Below are 19,355 nucleotides of genomic sequence, written 5' to 3'. Positions count from 1 at the left end.
AAGCCTGCTTGTCTGGCCAAAAGCAGAGATTGGGAGTAAAAGGGTCCCTCTCAGGATGGCAGCCAGTGACAAGTGGTGTTCTGCAAGGCTTAGTGTTAGGACCACAACTTTTCACTTCATGCATTAATGATATAGACAAAGGAACTGATGACTTTCTGGCTAAGCTTGTAGGTAGAGGGATAGGTATCATTGAGGAGGCAGGGAGTCTGCAGAATGATTTGGACAGGTTGGGAGAGTGGAGTACAACGTGGAAAAGTGTGAGGTCACATGCACTTTGGTAGGAAGAATAGAGGCATGGACTATTTTCTAAATGGGGAGGAAATTCAGAAGTCTGAAATGCAAAGAGACTTGGGAGTTCTAGTCCAGGATTCTCTCAAGGTAAACTTGCAGATTGAATCAGTAGTTAGGAAGGCAAATGCAATGATGGCATTTATTTTGAGAGGACTTGAAAATAAAAGCAGGGATGTACTTCTGAGGCTCAATAAGGCTCTGGTCTGGCCACATTTGGAGTACAGTGTACAGTTTTGGGCCCTATATCTCAGGAAGGATGTATTGAGCCAGAGCATGTTCAGAGAAGGTTTACAAGAATGGTTCCAGGAATGAATAGCCTAACATATAAAAAACATTTGAGGACTCTGGGTCCATACTTAATCGAGTTAGAAAGATGAGAGGGGTCTAATTGAAACTTGCAGAATACTGAATGGCCTGGTTAGAGTGGATATTGGGAAGATGTTTCCAGTGGTAGGAGAGACAAGGACCTGGGGGCACAGCCTTAGAGTAATGGGAAGAACTTTTAGAATGGCAGGAAAATGCAGTGAGGAACATATCATATTCCTGAAGAAGGGCTTATGCCCGAAATGTCGATTCTCCTGTTCCTTGGATGCTGCCTGATCTGTGCTTTTCCAGCAACACATTTTCAGCTCTGATCTCCAGCATCTGCAGTCCTCACTTTCTCCTGAGGAACATATCAGCCAAGATTGGCCTAATTCTGTTCCTATATCTTATAAACTTATAATTGAGATAGAAGCCAAAGAGGAGACAGGAAAGGCTGAAGTCAATTATTTGGAGATTCTCTACAGGAATGCTGGCAAAAATTCAATGAAATTTGTGAAAGAGGGCTCAGAGCGGAATGAGATTTGTGAAGCCGGACTGAAAGCATTGGAAAATCTGAGGTGCGTCAAAGTCGCCATAAACTGAGTTGGAAAAACGTATGGCCAGATTACTAGTGAGAGTACATTAGTCTAGGGGATGGCACACATGAAAGGACTCTGAAAAGCTGGAATTTCTTTTTATTGTACCTTCACAAACAGAAAAAGAAGCCATAGGAAAATGTTGAAGGAAACCTGAGGTAAGTATTTTGTACATGAATTGCATTCAAAAATTGACCTGCAGCCCTAAAATGTTAGGCCTATGTAGAGAACATTTATTGGAGGCAGTTTTACTGTAAGATTTTAGTGACTATTTTTAAGTACAGTTAGTTTTGGATTTGTAGCTTTACATTGGAAGAAAATCCAATCTGGTCATTGAAGTCACTTGAAAAAATCCTTTAGATAATTTCTGTTGTGCATTTGCTATGTTTGCTGATTATTGGTAGTTTTATTTGTAACTTTGTGATTTATCGTAACAAGTAATTAAACTACTTGAATTATATTTAAAGTATTAACAAAGTTTGTAATTTTTGTTTTAATTTGAGGCAGCCAAGAATTTTTATCCTGTGGATATTTGCCATTATGAAATTTGTAATGTATGACATTTATGTTTAAGCTTTGCTGTCAGTGCTGTGCCTTTTTTTTCTGGCTCTGGTCCTACAATCAGTGTCATCACAAGAATAAATTCATCAGATTTCAACTTAAAGATTCAATTTAAGAAAAAAAATGTTTCTAACCATCAGCTGGTTGCCAAGGAACTGAAAACCTTTTCTGGATTTGCTGCTAGCTTTGTGACGCTCAAGTCAGTAGATAGTAATCATAGCATTGCACAAAGCACTGTATTAGAATAGCTTTTAAGTACCAGTCATGCACTACATATTGGAATTTAATTGTATGTAGACACTCATATCATTTGAGCTTCTTTGAGGTTTTCAAGAGTGTTTAATTATTTGAATAGAAATAATATGTAAGGGTATAGGGGAAAAGCAGGAAATTGACAACAAATGATGCTTAAGAGCAGTGCAGACATGATGGCCTGACAGGCCTCCTGTACTCTTAAATTTATGTGGTTCTGTAATTTAAAGTTTATACAAGATGTTCTTTTCATTTTAAAAAAAAGCATCTTAAAATTTCAAAATTTCCAAGGAAGAATTAATTACCAGTATTTCAACATTAACATTAAAATTGTTCTACAATAACAATGAGGCTACTTTTTAATTTATTTGATGGTAGCAGATGTATAGAATATATTTTCTATACTGTGTGTGAGTAAACTACAACAGTGTATGAATTCAGGATATTTATGTGTAAATAAATGTAATATTCTTTCCCTTGACAGGTTCACTTCCTGCTATGATGTAATCTTGTCTCGATTCTGTGCTTGGGACTTCAAGAAACTTGGAGTGACAGGGTTAAAAATAAATCGCATAGTCAGAGTTCACAATCGAGTGCTACGCCTTAAGTATGAGGATAAAATCCAATCTATTTTGAATAAAGAAGGATCTCCTTTTAAATCAGAGTAAGTTGTTTTAATTGCAGCTTTTAAATTACTTTTTAAATACAGTCTTACAAAACAACTTTTAAAATCTTGCTAATTTTGTACAAAGCAATAATCTACAACTCATCACTTTAAGAAAACAATAACTTCCATGTATGTAATGCCTTTCAGAGCCTCTGGCTATCCCAAGGCATTTTACAGCCAATAAAATAATTTGAAAGCAGTCGCTATTGTGTTTTAAAGGAACTATACTACAGTGTTCCTTTTTACATTCAATAAATCATACTAATAAATTGAAATCCTGTTTACTGCTACATGTTTTGTTTCCTCACAGTCCTGAGTAATAAACATGGTCTTGATCATCCTTCGACACAAAGACAACCATTAGCGAGTTTTCAGAAGATTTGTGGCTCAGGTTGAGGTTCTGGATGTAAATTTGCTCACTGAGCTGGAAGGTTTGTTTTCATGAAAACAAACCTTCCAGCTCAGCAAAAAAAACTTACATCCAGAACAAAGAACAACCATGTTCATTATCAGGCAGAGGCCATTGTTGGGACCAACTGTTCATGTTATCCATTAATGATCTGGATGAAAGAACTGAGGGCATTGTTGCTAAGTTTGCAGATGACACAAAGATAAGTGAAGGGACATGTAGTGTTGAGGAAGCAGGAAAGCTGCAGAGAAACTTGGACGGGCTAGGAAAGTAGGCAAAGAAGTGGCAGATGGAATATGATGTAGAAAAGTGTGATGTTATGCACTTTGGTAGGAAGAATAGAAGCATGCACTATTTTCTAAATGAGGAAAGGCTTTGGAAAATCTGTCGCACAAAGGGTCTCAGGAATCCAAGTTCAAGATTCTCTTAAGGTTAACATGCAGGTTCAGTTCACAGTTAGGAAGGCAAATACAATGTTAACATTCATTTTGCGAGGACTGAATTATAAGAGCAGAGATTTATTGCTGAGACTGTTTAAAGCTCTGATCAGATGTTTGAAATATTGTAAGCAGTTTTGAACTTTGTAAGGAAGGATGTGCTGGCCTTGGAGAAGGTCTGAAGGAGGTTAACAAGAGTGGTTCTGGGAAGGAAGAACGTGTCATATGAGGAGCAGTTGAGGATTCTGGGTTTATACTCTATGGAATTTAGAAGGATGAGGTCGATCCATGGCTACTCCATGGCCATGGGCACCTGCATGGGCCCCAGCTATGCCTGCCTCTTCGTAGGATATGTGGAACAGTCCATCTTCTGCAGCTACACTGGCACCACCCCCCACCTTTTCCTCCGCTACATCGATGACTGTATCGGCGCTGCCTCATGCTCCCACGAGGAGATTGAACAGTTCATCCACTTTACTAACACCTTCCACCCCGACCTCAAATTTACCTGGACCATCTCAGACTCCTCCCTTCCCTTCCGAGACACCTCCATTTCTATCTCGGGCAACCGAATCAACACGGACATTTACTATAAACCGACCGACTCCCACAGCTACCTAGACTACACCTCCTCCCACCCTGCCCCCTGTAAAAACGCCATCCCATATTCCCAATTCCTTCATCTCCGCTGCATCTGCTCCCAGGAGGACCAGTTCCAATACCGAACAACCCAGATGGCCTCCTTCTTCAAAGACCGCAATGTCCCCCCAGATGTGGTCAACGATGCTCTCCACCGCATCTCCTCCACTTCCCGCTCCTCCACCCTTGAGCCCCGCAAGCTCCATAGTTTTTATTTGTTGATGCCAAGCATAGCAATCCTGGGATTGATTCACCTTGGTCTTGAAGTTGTATCAAAGCTCACAAGTGAATTCTTCAACGTATGCTTGTAGCACTTCCATTTAGTGCCATGACAATGCACCCCAGACTCTAGCCAACCATAGAAGACTTGCTTTAAGTGTTAGGCATTTGGTTACATGACCAGCCTAACTTGGTTGTGATTGTCTCAATTTGGTGAGGATGCTTGGCATACCTGCTTGTGTGAGTACCTCATTATCTGGTATTCTGTCCGTTATCTGATCTTTTGAAGCTTCCAAAGGAAGGTTCAATAAAAGTGGTTGAGCTTCCTGAAATGATGCTAATATACAGTCCAAGTCTCTCATGCATAGAACAGAATGAAAAGGAATGTTCCTTCATGACTCAGACTTGAAACCTTGCCTATATCTCTCTCTAGCTCTATTTCTTAAATGAAAACATCAAAAAGCTGCCATTAGTTAGCTCTGCAACCTGGTATTTTGCAATTGTTATATTTTATTATTTATTTTTTTAAGTCTTCAATGTATTATTTAGACTTTTTTGGGTCAGTAATTTGTTATGTTTTATTCATACCTTATCTTGTTCAGTGTGGTGCTGAGGACAATGAGAAGCTCATATGACTACTGCTTTTAGCAGTGTTGGTAAAGAGGCCTGATTTTGCTCCAGTAAATATAGGTGTGATGCAAATGTGTGGCAGTATATGTACAGGGAGATACAGAGGTCAGTGATCATAAAAATTAGTGACGATTGTGAATCCAAAGTGTTCATTCTGTTTCTCTTTCTATAAATGTGCCTGGCTTGTAGAGCATTTCAAGCATTTTCTGCTTATGTTTCAGATTTCCAGAATTCGCATTACTTTGCTCTCCTGTTGTGTGCTCCATGCTGGGCACTTGTAAGTGTAGCTAGTTTCAATTTAAAATTAGAAAATATTTATCACTCAATTCAATGTGTAATTATTTTTGTTAACAAAATCCACTTGTGTGGATGCAAATATTGCAGGTGAATTGGTCAGTGTTAAGTTACTGGAAGTTTTGTCACTTGCAAGTTAAACCAATTCTTAAAATATGTCACTATTCGTTCAAGGTATTCTCATTTGTGCACGGAATTGATGTTTACGGTGCTTGCAATGCTCAAGTCTTTTGGATGTTGTCCAGATATCGCATGAGACCATATTCAAAGAAACAAGTTGTTACATAATAGAATTGATCAAGTTTTGTATTACTGTCTGGCAAAGCAGTATTTTTATGTCATACTGAAACCTGAGCCTTTGAATGGTTTTATAAATAGAGGCATAAAGTTCAAAAGGCAAGAAATTTTGCTTAATCTGTATTAAACAGTTCATCTCTGCTGTGACTGTGGTTCCCGATTCTCAGCACAGGGGGAAGTTATTAAGGGGCCCAGAAATAGGACAAACATCAGGACTTATGATTTCTCTTCCTGGCTCTGTTGGCAGTGTTAAAATGGCGTCTGTGAGCTTAAGAAATTTGATTTTGAGAAGTTAACCAGGCTTTGTTACTTTGTTGCCCTAAGAGTCTCGTATTTGCCCTATGCAACTCTCTGAATTTAAATTTTTGTGGCAATGGCATTGGATAGGGAGCTCCACAAAGTTGCCTCAGTGACAGCAAGGGATGCAGAATAATATCTGTTTCAAGTTGATGAGTGATTGATAAAAGAATTTGAAACTCTATATTTGCCCACATGTACTGTTATCCTTCTAGCAGCAGAGAGTCAAAAAGTGGAAATATATACCATGAATGTTTTAATTTGTAGATATCCAGTAATTTGTGTTTCTTTCTGGAAATATACTCCTATTAAAGATCACACATGTACATAGAAATAGATTGTAGATAAATAGGTAGAATATATTTTTTAAAACGTGAAGCTAAATGCATGAACCAGCAACCAAAGAGCATTGCATGATGCCTCTAGGTCCATGAGTGTGTCAGAGAAGAGGCTGAGAAGGTGGTATAGCAGGTCAGATGATCCAAGACCCGAAGGCAGTTGGTTTTTTCTGAGTGTGCTTTCACATGCTTGACAGAAACTCCTCCCCAGTGCTCCTTAACTTTACTTCCCCTCCCCCAATCCTGAGGATCCTTTCTCCAGATATCAGTACATCACAAACTATTCTCATAAATCTCTAGGCCACTCTTTTCACATCCCTGGATTAACACCAACATTCTCTGGGATTACTCATACATTGTACAGAAGGGTTTTTATGTATTCTGAGCCTCAAACCAATGTTCCCAGATTTTGTGACCTCTGAAACAGCATGTTTTTGAGCAGTGTTAATATGAATATAAAATGAATTAATACAATTGGTCCTTCTTTGCAACACAGTCTAAACTTCTGTTTCCAGTTAATATTTCATATAAAATATATTTAGACCTTACAACAGCTTAGAAATATCTAAAGTTAGATTTGCAACATCTTGCATAGTTACTGATTAATTTTGCCTTATCAGATAAATACTGTACTGAAATCAACAATTTCTATCCTCTTTTAGAAACTACAGTAAGATGTTGGAATACCTATTTTACATATATGATCCCAAATTATCTACTGAAAAGAATGAAATTCTCCAGATTCTTGAGGGTGGTTTCAAAAAAGCAGATGTTTATCGGGTACGTACCTAAAAATTCAGTAACAATACTTTTGTATGGAAAAATCCTAATTTGAAAGGGAATTATACCTGTTAACTTGCATCATTTTTAATTTTCCATTCTTTTATAAAATATATGTTGTACTGATTCCTTGGCACAGATAAAGTCGAAGTGGTGACGCTGTGGTAATGTTGGGTGAATTTTTGGAGACATGAGTTCAAATCCCACCAGACCAGAAGATGAAATTTTAATCCAACCATGTAACTACCATTGATTGTTGCAAAAACCAATCTGGTTCACTAATGTCCTTTGGGAAGGAAGTCTTATCTGGTCCACAAGGATGTGGTTGACTCTTAATAGCCCAGTGGGTATTTGGATATGGGATAATAAATTCTGACCTAGCCAACAATGTCCATGTCCTTGAATAAATTTTAAAGCAAACATTTTTCTTCACTAATATTGTGCATTTATGTGTTAAAAAAGAAAATTATTTGAACAAGCATTCTGAGATGGATCACTCAACCTGAAGCATTAACTTTGATTTCTCTCCACAGATGCTGCCAGACCCGCTGAGATTTTCCTATTCTAATTTCTAATTTTGTCTCTGATTTTCAGCATCCACAGTTCTTTCGGTTTTTATATAATCAGACATGTTCTTTCTATTGTAATATAGCAACTTTATTATTTTCTTGGTTCTATCTGTTCCCTCTCATATTTGTTTCATTATTCTCATACAAGAGTATAATCTTTTTTCTGATGCTGCAGAATAAGGAGATATGAGACAATAGTCATGTTTATGTATTTTAGAGCTATTCTATCATGATTATCTCAGGGCTATATATGATATTTTCTTGTTTGCAACATTAATTTCCGTAGTATTCCATATCAAGGAATTGACACATTTTGGGATATAGAAAATTAAGTTATAGCAAGGACGAAATATATTCAAGGTATTTGAAATGAGTTAACATATACTTACCAAAATTATATTGTTGCTACTGTCATACTACTTTCAATTTCAAATTGTCAGTACAGTTTTAGAGATTGAGTAGAACAGGCCTCTATCTTTAGATTTAAAAGAATGATAGATGATCTGTTTCAACTTTTGGCATTCAGAGAGAACCTGTGGCTCTTGTGGTGCAGTGGTAGTGTACCGGTTTCAGACAAATCCCATTGCTTTAGAAGTGTTTAATAATGTCTCTAAGCTGGTTAATTAGAAAATATTTGAGAGGTTCTGTAAGTGTTCTTGTGGCATGGTTGAGATGTGGCCATGTCTGGACCAGGAGGCCTCGTTTCAAGTCTCACCTGCTGCTCTAGAAGTGTGAACAGGAAAATATCTGTAAGGTACTGACAGGATAGAATCTGGGAGTATGATTCTCTCTGGCTGGAAAATCTAGAACTAGAAGCCATAGCATCAGGATAAAGGAGCAGGATAAGAATAATAATGTCCTTTTGCTTCTATTTCTTACATTCTTTTCTTTTTCACAATTCCTGCCTAATTTTTCCTCTTAATTATCTAGCTTAGTCAGTACTGTGTGGAGGGAGTAGTGTGGAAGGATGTCATTTGCAAATTTCCACCCAGATGAAAATGTTCATTAATGATAAATTGCGAACTCTAGATTAATTTGGTTAGTAGGTAGGTTTAAGTAACTTCTTGCTACATTAGCTCACTTCAATTGTCTTTTTATAAGTTTATGTAGTGGGAGGGTAAATAGAAATGTATATCCATTCCCAACATATTTGACATTGTTCTTTTTTTTCCTCTCAACAAAAATGCCACAATTGCCCTCATTTTTTCTTCCCAGCTTTGTATATGGCTAAACCTCTGATCTACATGTATCTTCAATTGATCAGGTTCAATCTAACTTTTAAGTATATCATTTGTTTGATTGGGGATCGTCACATGTTATTGAGTTGTTTCTTTGAAAATATTCTTTTTTTTTGTTGCATCATTTTCCTTAGAGAAGCAGAATGTTGGCCATGCATTTCTGGAAGTTCCATTGAGTGTGAGCACAGTTGAATTGACTTATATTAAGTATTAATAAGTTGTGACTTTGTCTTATGTATTTTGATGTAAGGAGCATTCTTTGATGACATAGATGAACTTATACATACAACATAGATGAATGACTATGTACCTTTTGATGAAGTAATCGCTAAGTGAAGGGACTTATCAATTATTTGAATTAGAACATGAAACTGGAGGAAACCAATGATGAGTGTTTCCCATATTTTGCAACTTAATTCTGGATTTCAATAATGGAGAGTATAGCTCGTCAGAAAATTTCCCAATTTGGCAGACTCACTTTGATATAAAGGGTTCTGTCATATCCAGTTCCTTCTCTGGAGGTGGGTTTGGGGTTGAGTTGGTGGAGGGAGAGAGATCTAATTGTGACAGAAGGATTGGAAAGCCTGCCTCAGTTTACTGGGACTTCATCTCAGTTTTTTGAACAGATCCTCAGTCTTCTACCACTCACCATTCACATCTCTTCAGCACCACCTGTATCCTATGTTCTTTCAAATCCCAGTTGCCACTTTGTATGCTGCCCCTCTATCTCCATAGTCATACACCCAAACTTCATGTAGGGCAAACTTCAGGAGTCATGTGAGATGAGAACAAGTTGTTAACCACCTGCTAGAGCTTTAGCTCATACAAATTTGATAGAGAAAATGACTTTCATTCATGAAACTCATTCAGCATGTTTAAATCCATTTGTAATCTGATATAAAAACAAACAAATTTCTATTCAGTAACTGCATCAAAGGCAGCTAATCCTTTATTATCCGTTAAAACTCAATGATCTGCCAGTTTATAAAGGTCTCTACAGAAATTTGACCCTTAGTATTGCTACTTCATCTAATATGCTTCTTATATTGATTAGGAATTGCAGCAACATTTCTGGTTTACCTAAATAAGATTCCAATAAGCTAGTGCTCAAGTATATTTGTGACAGAGATTACAATAGATTGTATTTTTGCTGAGTTCCACATGAGAGATTCATGTTCTCTGTGTATGTTTTTATAAAAACTGTATTTTCCTACATGATGAAAGGGTTTTATTTTAATGTAAAACAGCAGATGTCTTAAGACCACTTGTTTGCTCCAATATTATAAAATAGGTTGTCCCCAAAAAACTGTGAAGGCTTTCCTATGACACTGTACTCTCAACAAAGTATTATAGTGCAGAAAAGTATCTTCTCTCTCCGCAATAACAATAGTTTTGTTTTAGTTAATTTTCAGTGCCAAAATATTAATTGTGTTCGAGAATAAACATTGGTTCCATAATTGAATGGGACTTTTTCTCATTCCAAAAGTGTGGTAACAAACTCCGCAATTACTGACCACAGAATTGTGTGCAGTTTTGGTCTTCTTTTCTGAGGAAGAATGCAGCAAAGCTTTGCCAGGCTGATTCTGGGGATAGCAGGACTGACTATGAGGAGAGATTGACTAGGTTGGAATTGTTTTCACTGGAGTTCAGACAAATGGAGGGGGAATGGGTAGGTCTCATAGAGACTTATAAAATTCTCTCAGAACTGTGTAGGGTAGATGCAGAGAGGATGTTCCCATTGGTGGGTGTATCCAAAACCAAGGGTCACAGTCTGAGATTCAGGGTAGACTATTTAGAATGGAGGTGAGAAGACATTTCTTCACCCAAAAAGTGGTGAGCCTGTGAAATTCATTATCCAGTTGATTCCAAAACATTGAATGTATTCAAGAGGCAGCTAGATATAGCACTTAGGGCAAATGGGATCAAAGGAGACGGGCAGAAAGCAGAGTTAAGCTATTGAGTTGGATGATCAGCCACGATCGTGATGATTGGTGGAGCAGGTTCAAAGAGTCGCCTCCTACTCTTATCTCCTATGTATCTATGAAAATAATTTGTGCACGTCATTCTCAAAAAGGGGTGTGTTACCTATCTAGCTTTGGCATGGTACATTCATCATAATCGTTGTCACTCCTGTTATGAACACCACTCAAAACATTCTTAAGCAGGCAGCCCAGACCATAACTTTGCAATTTGTTTCGGTAAGCGACAGTGAAAATTATTCAGATTAAATTAGCGAGGTTGACTACCAGGTTTAAAACAGACAAAAGTTTATTCACAACATTACACAATGAAACGCAAAGAAAATAATGAAGTACCCTGTAGAAACCTCAGTCTATCCAAAATAGATTTAATTATGTTGTTCCGAATATATACAACAGTCCATTTAAACAAACTCCTTTTAATAACCAGTATAAATGGAACACATGCTTATAGGTTGAATTTGAAGGGCAGAAAGAGAGAGAGAGGGATTTTTCACAGCTCACTTTTAAACTCCTCACCAGTTCAGGACTGAACTAAACTGCTCAGCTAGAGAGCTGACCACTCCCCTTTCATTATACAGGTCACTTACAAAACATGGGCATTTTGGCCTGAAGTCTCATCTGTTTACATATAAACAAAAAGGCCTCTCAAAATCCTTTTCATTTCTGTACCAAACCAGACTGGTCAGAGCCTGGCCAGGTTTATTACCCCTCTGAAAAAACTCAAGGACAGAGTATCCTTGAGCCAAGGGACTAGCTTTGTGACACTCCCTCGAAATGAGAGTGATGTCTGCTAGGTTTTGAGTTTTGTAACCTCTTGTGACTCAGCAGGCCAATCCTGGAGCCACAGATCTTTGAATAGAGGACGGGTGTTGTCCTGAGGAAAAATTTGTGATAGGTCGAATTGTGTTACAGCTTGTTTGATGAGGCATCAACACATGTTGTAAAAGTTCCTCCCAGACACTATGTTAATTTGTCCCCTATTTGAGCAAATCTTCAGAATGTCCTTGAAATGTTTTCTTTATCCTCCATGAGATCAGATGCCATCCTTAGATTGTCAGCAAAGCACTTGTTTTGGAAGCTGGTTATTTTTTCTTCCATGTACAGTGTCCAGACCAGCAGAGTTGATTTTTTTTTCTGATGGTTGCAATGCCGGCAATTGGCTTTGGTGAGGACACTGGAGTTTGCATCAATTTAAGTATTTTCATGCAGCACCACCAGTGCCAGTAAGTGCCTTTTGATATGTGACCTAAATCTCTTTGCCATGTAGATCGGTGGTGACAACAGCAATTCTATCGATTTGAAGCCTTTGTTCTCTGGAGAGAAGATTTTAGAATATGCCCTTCCTCATAATGGACTCATATTTGTCCTTGCTTCTCTTTTTCCTTTCACTTACCTAAAGAATCTTTTATAGTCTTCTTTTGTGTTTCTTGCTAACTTCTGTATACATTATCTTTTCTCTTTCTTTAATCAGATTTTTGTTTTAGCTATGTTTCTAGATTCTAAATAATTCTCAAACATCCAGTTTATCACTTCTTCTGAAAGCCTTATGAGTCACTTAATTTGAGCTAATGCAATCTTTTACTACTTCTGTTGATCACAATTGATTAAAGTTCCTTGTTGAGGTTTTTGTGCATTAGTGAAATGTAGATTTGTTGTAGGCTTGTCATACTTTAGGCAAGCAATGGCTAGTATTTAATGTCAAATCTTTTGGTGTAATCTTTCTAACCCATTTAGCCAACTTCTCTTCCTTGTTTCTTTCTTTCAGAATAACTCATAGAATTAATATTTCATTTTCAGACTCAATGCTGAGTTCTCACATAATAGCATGTTGACTGGACAGTATGCTGCATATATACCACAAGTTTGTAGATGTTTTAGTCAGACTCCATTCCTTATTAGTCTTCATCCTTTGGATTGCCATTTGAACACTGAGCAATGTGTTGGCATCATACTCAACTTTAAGCCCACAAGCTATTGAATTTTATGATGATTTTGTCTGATGTAGTTAATTCACAATTGACAAGGTTCCTATCGTCCACCTTCCTACAGTCTTGGCATGTTGCTTTGTCTTTGAGAAGAGTGTTGATGTCTTCAGCTGATGCCTGTTGAGAATTAATATCTATTTAAGAGCTGTTTAAGAACCATGAATGAACCTAGTTTTTAACCACCTACATATTATAATAGAATATACGCAAAATCATGATACAAGATTGCCAAAGGTACTTCTTACTGATTCCCTCTGAATGCTGCAAAAATCTCATCTCATACTCAGTGCATAGAGATTTGTTACATTCATCCCAGGGAATTCACTGGTTTTTCAATACTTTCAATTTATCAATTCATCCCTGCTTCATTCATAACAAGGTACAACTTAGTTAACAGGATAGTGGCATTTCGGTGATGTCCATGGTATTGCACAAAAAGTAGTACTCAAACCTTTTATCTAGGTATTCGTTTGTGTGACAGACAAAAGGCAGGGAACCGATTCAGAACTGAATTAAACAAACTCTTCTTTATTTTAATTCACTAAGTACCAATATTTAATATAAAATATATATTCATTGTAACATTTACTTCTTATTTCATCTAACCTAACTTTTAACTGTAACTCATTTCATTTAACTTCACTTTACCTTACTTTCTCTAATTCGCATTTAACCATACTACCCTGATTCGAGTTGTTACAACACGGCAGTGAATTCCTCTGTTAATCGACCTGAAAAGCTCACCTCGCCTCGTATTCTGTTAAAATATGAGTGACAGAGAATTCCCAAATTCCACTATTTAACAAAAATGATATTAATTTATTCTTTAACTGTGAAAGTGAACATTAAAAAACGACTATTCACAGTTCTAAGCCCCCCTTTCTCTTAACGGTTTATTATCTGCCTCCAACTCTAACGATATATTGTTGCAATAAACTCTTATTAAAATTACATCAACTTAATTTCAAAACCATACAGTGACTGTCATCATTGGTGTCTTTCTTCTTTCAGCCGAAGAGCTCCCTGGGTCATTGTCTTTCTTTTTATTGTAAAGATGTTTCGTATGAAAAGGTATATTTGAAAGAGTGTTTTAATGGCAGTTATTCTCTCGATGGCAGTTATTCTGTCTGACCTTCAAATGCCTGCTTTGTATACCCCCAACATCGGATCTTCTCGTCGGTTTGATGTTGGCAAAAACAATAAATTCAAACTCATTTGGGTTTTAGTATCCTGGGGCCTAATTTAAACTGATTAAATTTGGATTGTTGTCAAAACAGCAACCAACTCCTGTATCTATTTCACAGCCAAATGTTACATATTTTCAATTTTCCAGTACACTCTGAGACTGCTAGCTAGTCACATGACAGGTGCTTGTAAGCTCTCAGTGCAAAACAGCATTCACTCTCTTAAAGGTATAGTAAACGCCTTCAACTTCATAACAGAGTGAAGTGGCCAACGTGGTTTTGGTGAATGCCTAATGATTCTTTGTTCTCTCTGAAAGTAATTTCAAAGTATGTGCTTTTCCAATGTGATCTCGCAGCTGCTGCGATCTTGAAGCTGCTGCTTCTGTCTCTGTCTCTCTCTCTCTCTGAGAAAAAACGTCTTTGTTCTGTTAATTTATCTGAAAATGTGATCCTTTCCTTACCAGCCAATGACATTTACCAATAGACAGCTCCCAAATATTGTGACCAAGCCATTAACAGTGACATGCCATACTCCACAAAAAGTACTCGTGGTGCCTGTATGTCTAGAGATACCATGACACTTGCCTTATTTGGACAACATGGGAAACTTCAGGTCACAGATTACAGAACAGCTCACCACATGTCCTGGCTATAGTTTTAACTGAGGTCAGAGTTAAACTAGCTTGACCAAAATTCCCAGCAGGTATGATTGTAGCTCTTAACCAGCCTCATAAGCATTTCTGTGGACTCAATTATTTAGGATACCCATAAACATGAAACAAAGTGAGTAGACCATAAATTAAGGCATGTCCACCACTAGCCCACCCACCCCATCCCACCACAATTTTGCAGGCGGTGGGTAAAGTGTTGAGTGGGTCCCTAACCGATAGCCAGGTAGAGGCCCATGTTTAGACAATTACTGCCTAATTCAGGGTTTCATCCTCTTACTGCTCCAATAATGTCCTCAACCAGGCCAACATCACAGCATTGAGGCATTGACCATCCTTGGTCGGATATGACAGGCTGGGCATATCAACAGCATGACTGACTTGAGGTTTCCCAAGCAGGTGCTGTTCTCACAGCTTTGAAACAGCAGTCAAATCCCAGGTGATCAGAAGAAGTGCTTCAGTGATACTCTCAGGGCCTCATTGGCGAAGCGCAATATTCCCACAGACACGTGGGAATCACTGGCGCAAGACTATCCAAAGTGGTGGAGGAGGATCTGGAAAGTGTCAAGCACAAGACTTGCCATCAGATAAAATGGAAGCCAGTCAAAAACACCTTGCTGTCACATCATGCCCCATCCACCCCCTTCCTGTGACCACCACCTGCCCCAAGTGTAACAGAACCTGTGTTAGCCGTATCAGGCAGAGTCACCTGCAGACTCCCCTTGCGAGTTGAAGACAGTCATCCATGTCTGCAAGGGACTGCTGTTGATGCTGATGGATGCTCCCTTCTACATCCTGGACATTTATGTTTGAAATGGGGAACCTTGCTTTAGCATATAATCTGAAATACAGAAGTGTCACTGCTCTAATTTTTTACTAGGTAATATTTCATGGACTTTATTCAAATGTGTATAGATAGATCATTTACTGTTATACAGTTGCACAACTGATAGAGAACAGTTTGTCATTAATGTTAAACACCAATTTACAGGCTTCTCACAAAACAAATGTAACTGATCCACGTATTTTTGTTCATTTTCTTAGCTTCAAGGTCGTGATGAGGCAGTCCCTCTCTGTAATAGTATGAGCCTATGTGAACAACCCAGAATTGATTACCTGCAGCAACAAGCTAAAGTCCAGAACACCAATGTATTTGATGCAATACCTTTTAGATATGGTAAATTAATTAAATTATGTGTATTAATTATTAGATTTTTGTTCTCTTGGGAGTGCTTGTATTATTTCTTAAGAATTGAGTTGGCATAACTGTATTATTTGAAACTATAAATGAAAGATAATATACCATGTTGGACTCTACCAAAAGTGCAGTTTCACAGAATCATAAAATAGTACAACGCAGGAGGAGGCCGTGCAACCCATTGAATTTGCATCCTCCTACTTTCCAACACAAACCCCTTTAAATATTACATTGTGATGCATGCACCATACAATGATGAACCATGAATATAAGTGGGGGAAAGAGTAGTCTGCACTCACTACAGTGAAGCAGAATGGGAAGACTGACCTGCATCAAATTAAGAAGTAAAATCTCAAAGTAATAGCTGGATTATTACCTGAGCCATGGGAAATTGACATATGGTTGACAAAGTTAGTGAGATGAATGTATGGCTGAAAGACCAGTATGGGGGAAGTAGATTCTGGTTCCTGGAGCACGAGCAGCAATGCCGGAGAAAGTGGGATCTGTATTGGTGAGAAGGTCTACTCCGGAATTGTACTGGAAGTGGTGTTCTTGCAAACCACGTAAACTAGGGAAATGGATTCTAAACTAAATAGTAGGGTCAAGGGATCAAACTTGGAATATTGTGGTGAATCAAAGAGTGGGGCAAATGCATAATGGTAAACAGACAATGACAGGAAGGGACAGAGACTGCACCTCTAAGAGAACATCCACAGATACGACTGGAAATTACAAAAACAATTAAAGGACGAAACTTGAGGCTTTGTATTTGAATGGGTGTAGCATTTGAAGCGAAACCGATGAACTTTCACAATTAAAATTAATCAGTACAATCTAGTGACCGTAACTGACACAAGGCTGCAGAATGGCCTAGCTTGGAATCTGGATATTGAAGGGTATGTGGTATTCAGGAAAGACATAAAACTAGTAAAGAAGCTGAGTGACATTGTGTTGAAGACTTTATATAAATTGTAACACTTGACTACTATACAAAATGGGCACTTCTGAGCAGCATTTCAGCAAAGATTCAAAACATTGAAGCCAAGTTTAAGAAAAATTAGGAAAATTATGTAAATGAAATTTATATCAAAACTGGGTGAATGTTCAGTAGATAAGTGTATGTGGTTGTCACTGATATGTGAAATACAATGGTTATTCCCATGTTGGGATCATAGAAATGTAATATTTGAAGTGCAATTGATTGGTTTTGAATAATATAATGTACAGTAAATTAGATTGATATTGTCAGCTATGTAAGTTACGGATGAATTTATTTCTTTCCATTCTCTGTGATTCTTTATCTCCCTCAGGTCATTGCATAAATTGCTTTCTGACTGGGAATATCAAAATATCTTGTCTATTGGCAGAAATTGGGGGGATGCATCAGGTCAACTTGTCATCTTCCTCCACACTATTGCTATATTACATATCTTCCATGTCAGGTTTGAATGAATTGAAAAATTCAATTTCAGAAAACATTGCAATAAACCATTCAACTTTGTTTTTAGGTCAGCTCATTATTGCCAAAGTTTTCCTTGGTCATAGTGTTCAGGCCATCGATTCAGAACCTGTTGAACAGTTGAAGTATCCAAATGCAAATTCTGTCTACAGACCTCGAAAAGTGAACACCAGATGTGCAAATGATACAGGTAACAAATAGTATATTGCACTAGATTTGCTTTCCAAAAATAGTTAGTGATCTTTGAATAAGTCTATGGTTAAAGAAAATAAAATGAAAGAAAAAGTAGACTCTGAAAGAACCTAATGTACTTAGTAAAATTTTCGTATTTGACAGTAAGGTGAATCCAAAACTCAGCAGCTATCCATACATTCCAATAGAAGTCTAGACTTTATCCAATACATAGAAGCAGACGTCCACAGCACAGAAAAATCCCTTCAGCCTATCAAGTCTGTGCCAGTCACAAACAAGAATTTAACTATTCTAACCCCATTTTCTAGCACATCTAAAGCAAGCCCAATTCTTACCCACTAAATGCAGTATGCATGTTGTCCCTACCACCCCATGATGAAGCTTGAAGATGTGGTAAGAATGTTACAGCAAAGCTCCTCCAAAACTGCGTAGGAAGCAAAAGCATTACTTGTATCATGTCGATTGTTTGTTTATTTCATGATGTTACTTGTGGCATGAATGTAAGTGTTGTGATGGCTGCTGGGGAGATTTGAAACCAGTTGTACTTTGAAGGAGTGGAATCCTTTTACTGAACAGATATACCAGGCTTTTTATATGGAGCATACAAAGTAATATGTTGTCTTCAGTCATTGCACCATGCACCTTTTGTGAAGCCTGCCAGACAGATCAGCGCTAATACTATTACATTCAGCTGTGGTTCATTGGCAGCAAGTTTACCTCTGGTTGTAGGTCCCACTCCAGAGACTTGAGCACAAAGACCTAGACTGATAATCCAGAGTGATGCTGTGGTAGTGCTACATTGTTGCAAGTATCACCCTTCATAAGAGATATTAAACTGAGGCCCTGTCGGCATTCTGGGGTTGGAGGCAAACAAAACAAAATGTTGGAATTCAGGGCAGACCAGCAGGAGCCTGGGTGAACGCAAAAAGCCAGGCAAGGTCAGAAAATGAAGAAGTCGACTTTTCAGGTGTAACCCTTCTTCAGGACTAGGGTGGATGTAAAGGGAGCTGCAGATAAAGGGGGTGGGATGAAGGGTGTTGAGAAGGGGATAGGTGAACTCAAGTAAAGGGTACGGTCTGATTGGTCAATGGGAGGCATGAATCTGGTAGGTGGCTGAGAGGTATGGAAAAGAGAGGAGGGGCTGTGAAGGGAGTCGGTGGATGGAAAGGGAGGTAATTTGAAATTGGAGAACTCTATGTTGAGTCATCTGGGCTGTAGGGTGTCCAAGTGGAAGATGAGTGTTGTTCCTCCAATTTACGATTTGATTCATTGTGGCAATGGAGGAGGTCAAGGATGGTCAAGTCGGAAAGAGTGGGAGGGGGAATTTAAAATGGGTGGTTACTGTGAGGCCCCATCGGCCCCTGCGAACCTGACTGAGATGCTCAGTGAAATGTTCTCTTAGTTTATGTCTGGTCTTCCCAGTGTACAGAAGACCATATTGGGAGCACTGCATACAGTAAATTGGGTTCAAGGAGGGAACAGTGAACCTCTGTCTCACCTAGAAGGACTGCTTGGGGCCCTGGATGGAGATAGGGGGATGGTGTGCCATAGGTTTGCATCTTTTCCGGTTGCATGGGAAGGTTTGGAGGGTTGTTGGGGAGAGAGGCTAGCTGTATGTAAACTGCCTGCCACATTTCCTACATTATGACACTTAGGAAGTATTCTATTGGCTGAAAATTGCTTTGATTTGTCCACTCTAATACCATAAGTATTATTGCAACATTGATTTCACCAGTTTCCTGATCTCCCCTCCCCCCACCTCATCCAGATCCTACCATCCTGTCCAGAACTAGAGAGCATAGGTTTAGGGTGAGAGGGGAAAGATATAAAAGAGACCTAAGGGGCAACTTTTTCACGCAGAGGGTGGTAT

The 19,355-nt window shown here is 38.3% G+C and overlaps 1 protein-coding gene across 6 annotated transcripts in view; it reads left to right on the top strand.

Moving 5' to 3' along the window:
* The window catches only part of lrrc9 (leucine rich repeat containing 9), a 237,547-nt gene that overhangs the window by 81,024 nt on the left and 137,168 nt on the right, over window positions 1–19,355 (top strand). For all 6 annotated transcript variants that reach the window (XR_015757872.1, XM_087989715.1, XM_043697264.2 and 3 more), the window contains 4 exons: window positions 2,488–2,667; window positions 6,893–7,010; window positions 15,681–15,813; window positions 17,343–17,483. Coding sequence is in view for 5 of the 6 variants with exons in the window: in XM_087989715.1 (XP_087845841.1) it covers window positions 2,488–2,667; window positions 6,893–7,010; window positions 15,681–15,813; window positions 17,343–17,483 (572 nt within the window). In the remaining variant the exon portion in view is untranslated. The remainder of the gene's footprint in view (window positions 1–2,487; window positions 2,668–6,892; window positions 7,011–15,680; window positions 15,814–17,342; window positions 17,484–19,355) is intronic.

This window comes from Chiloscyllium plagiosum, unplaced genomic scaffold (genome assembly GCF_037043375.1).
Source record: "Chiloscyllium plagiosum isolate Xiang-an unplaced genomic scaffold, Cpla_swu_hap1 HiC_scaffold_8, whole genome shotgun sequence".
Classification (NCBI taxonomy): Eukaryota; Metazoa; Chordata; class Chondrichthyes; order Orectolobiformes; family Hemiscylliidae; genus Chiloscyllium; species Chiloscyllium plagiosum.
This window is presented reverse-complemented; position numbering and strand designations above follow the sequence as displayed.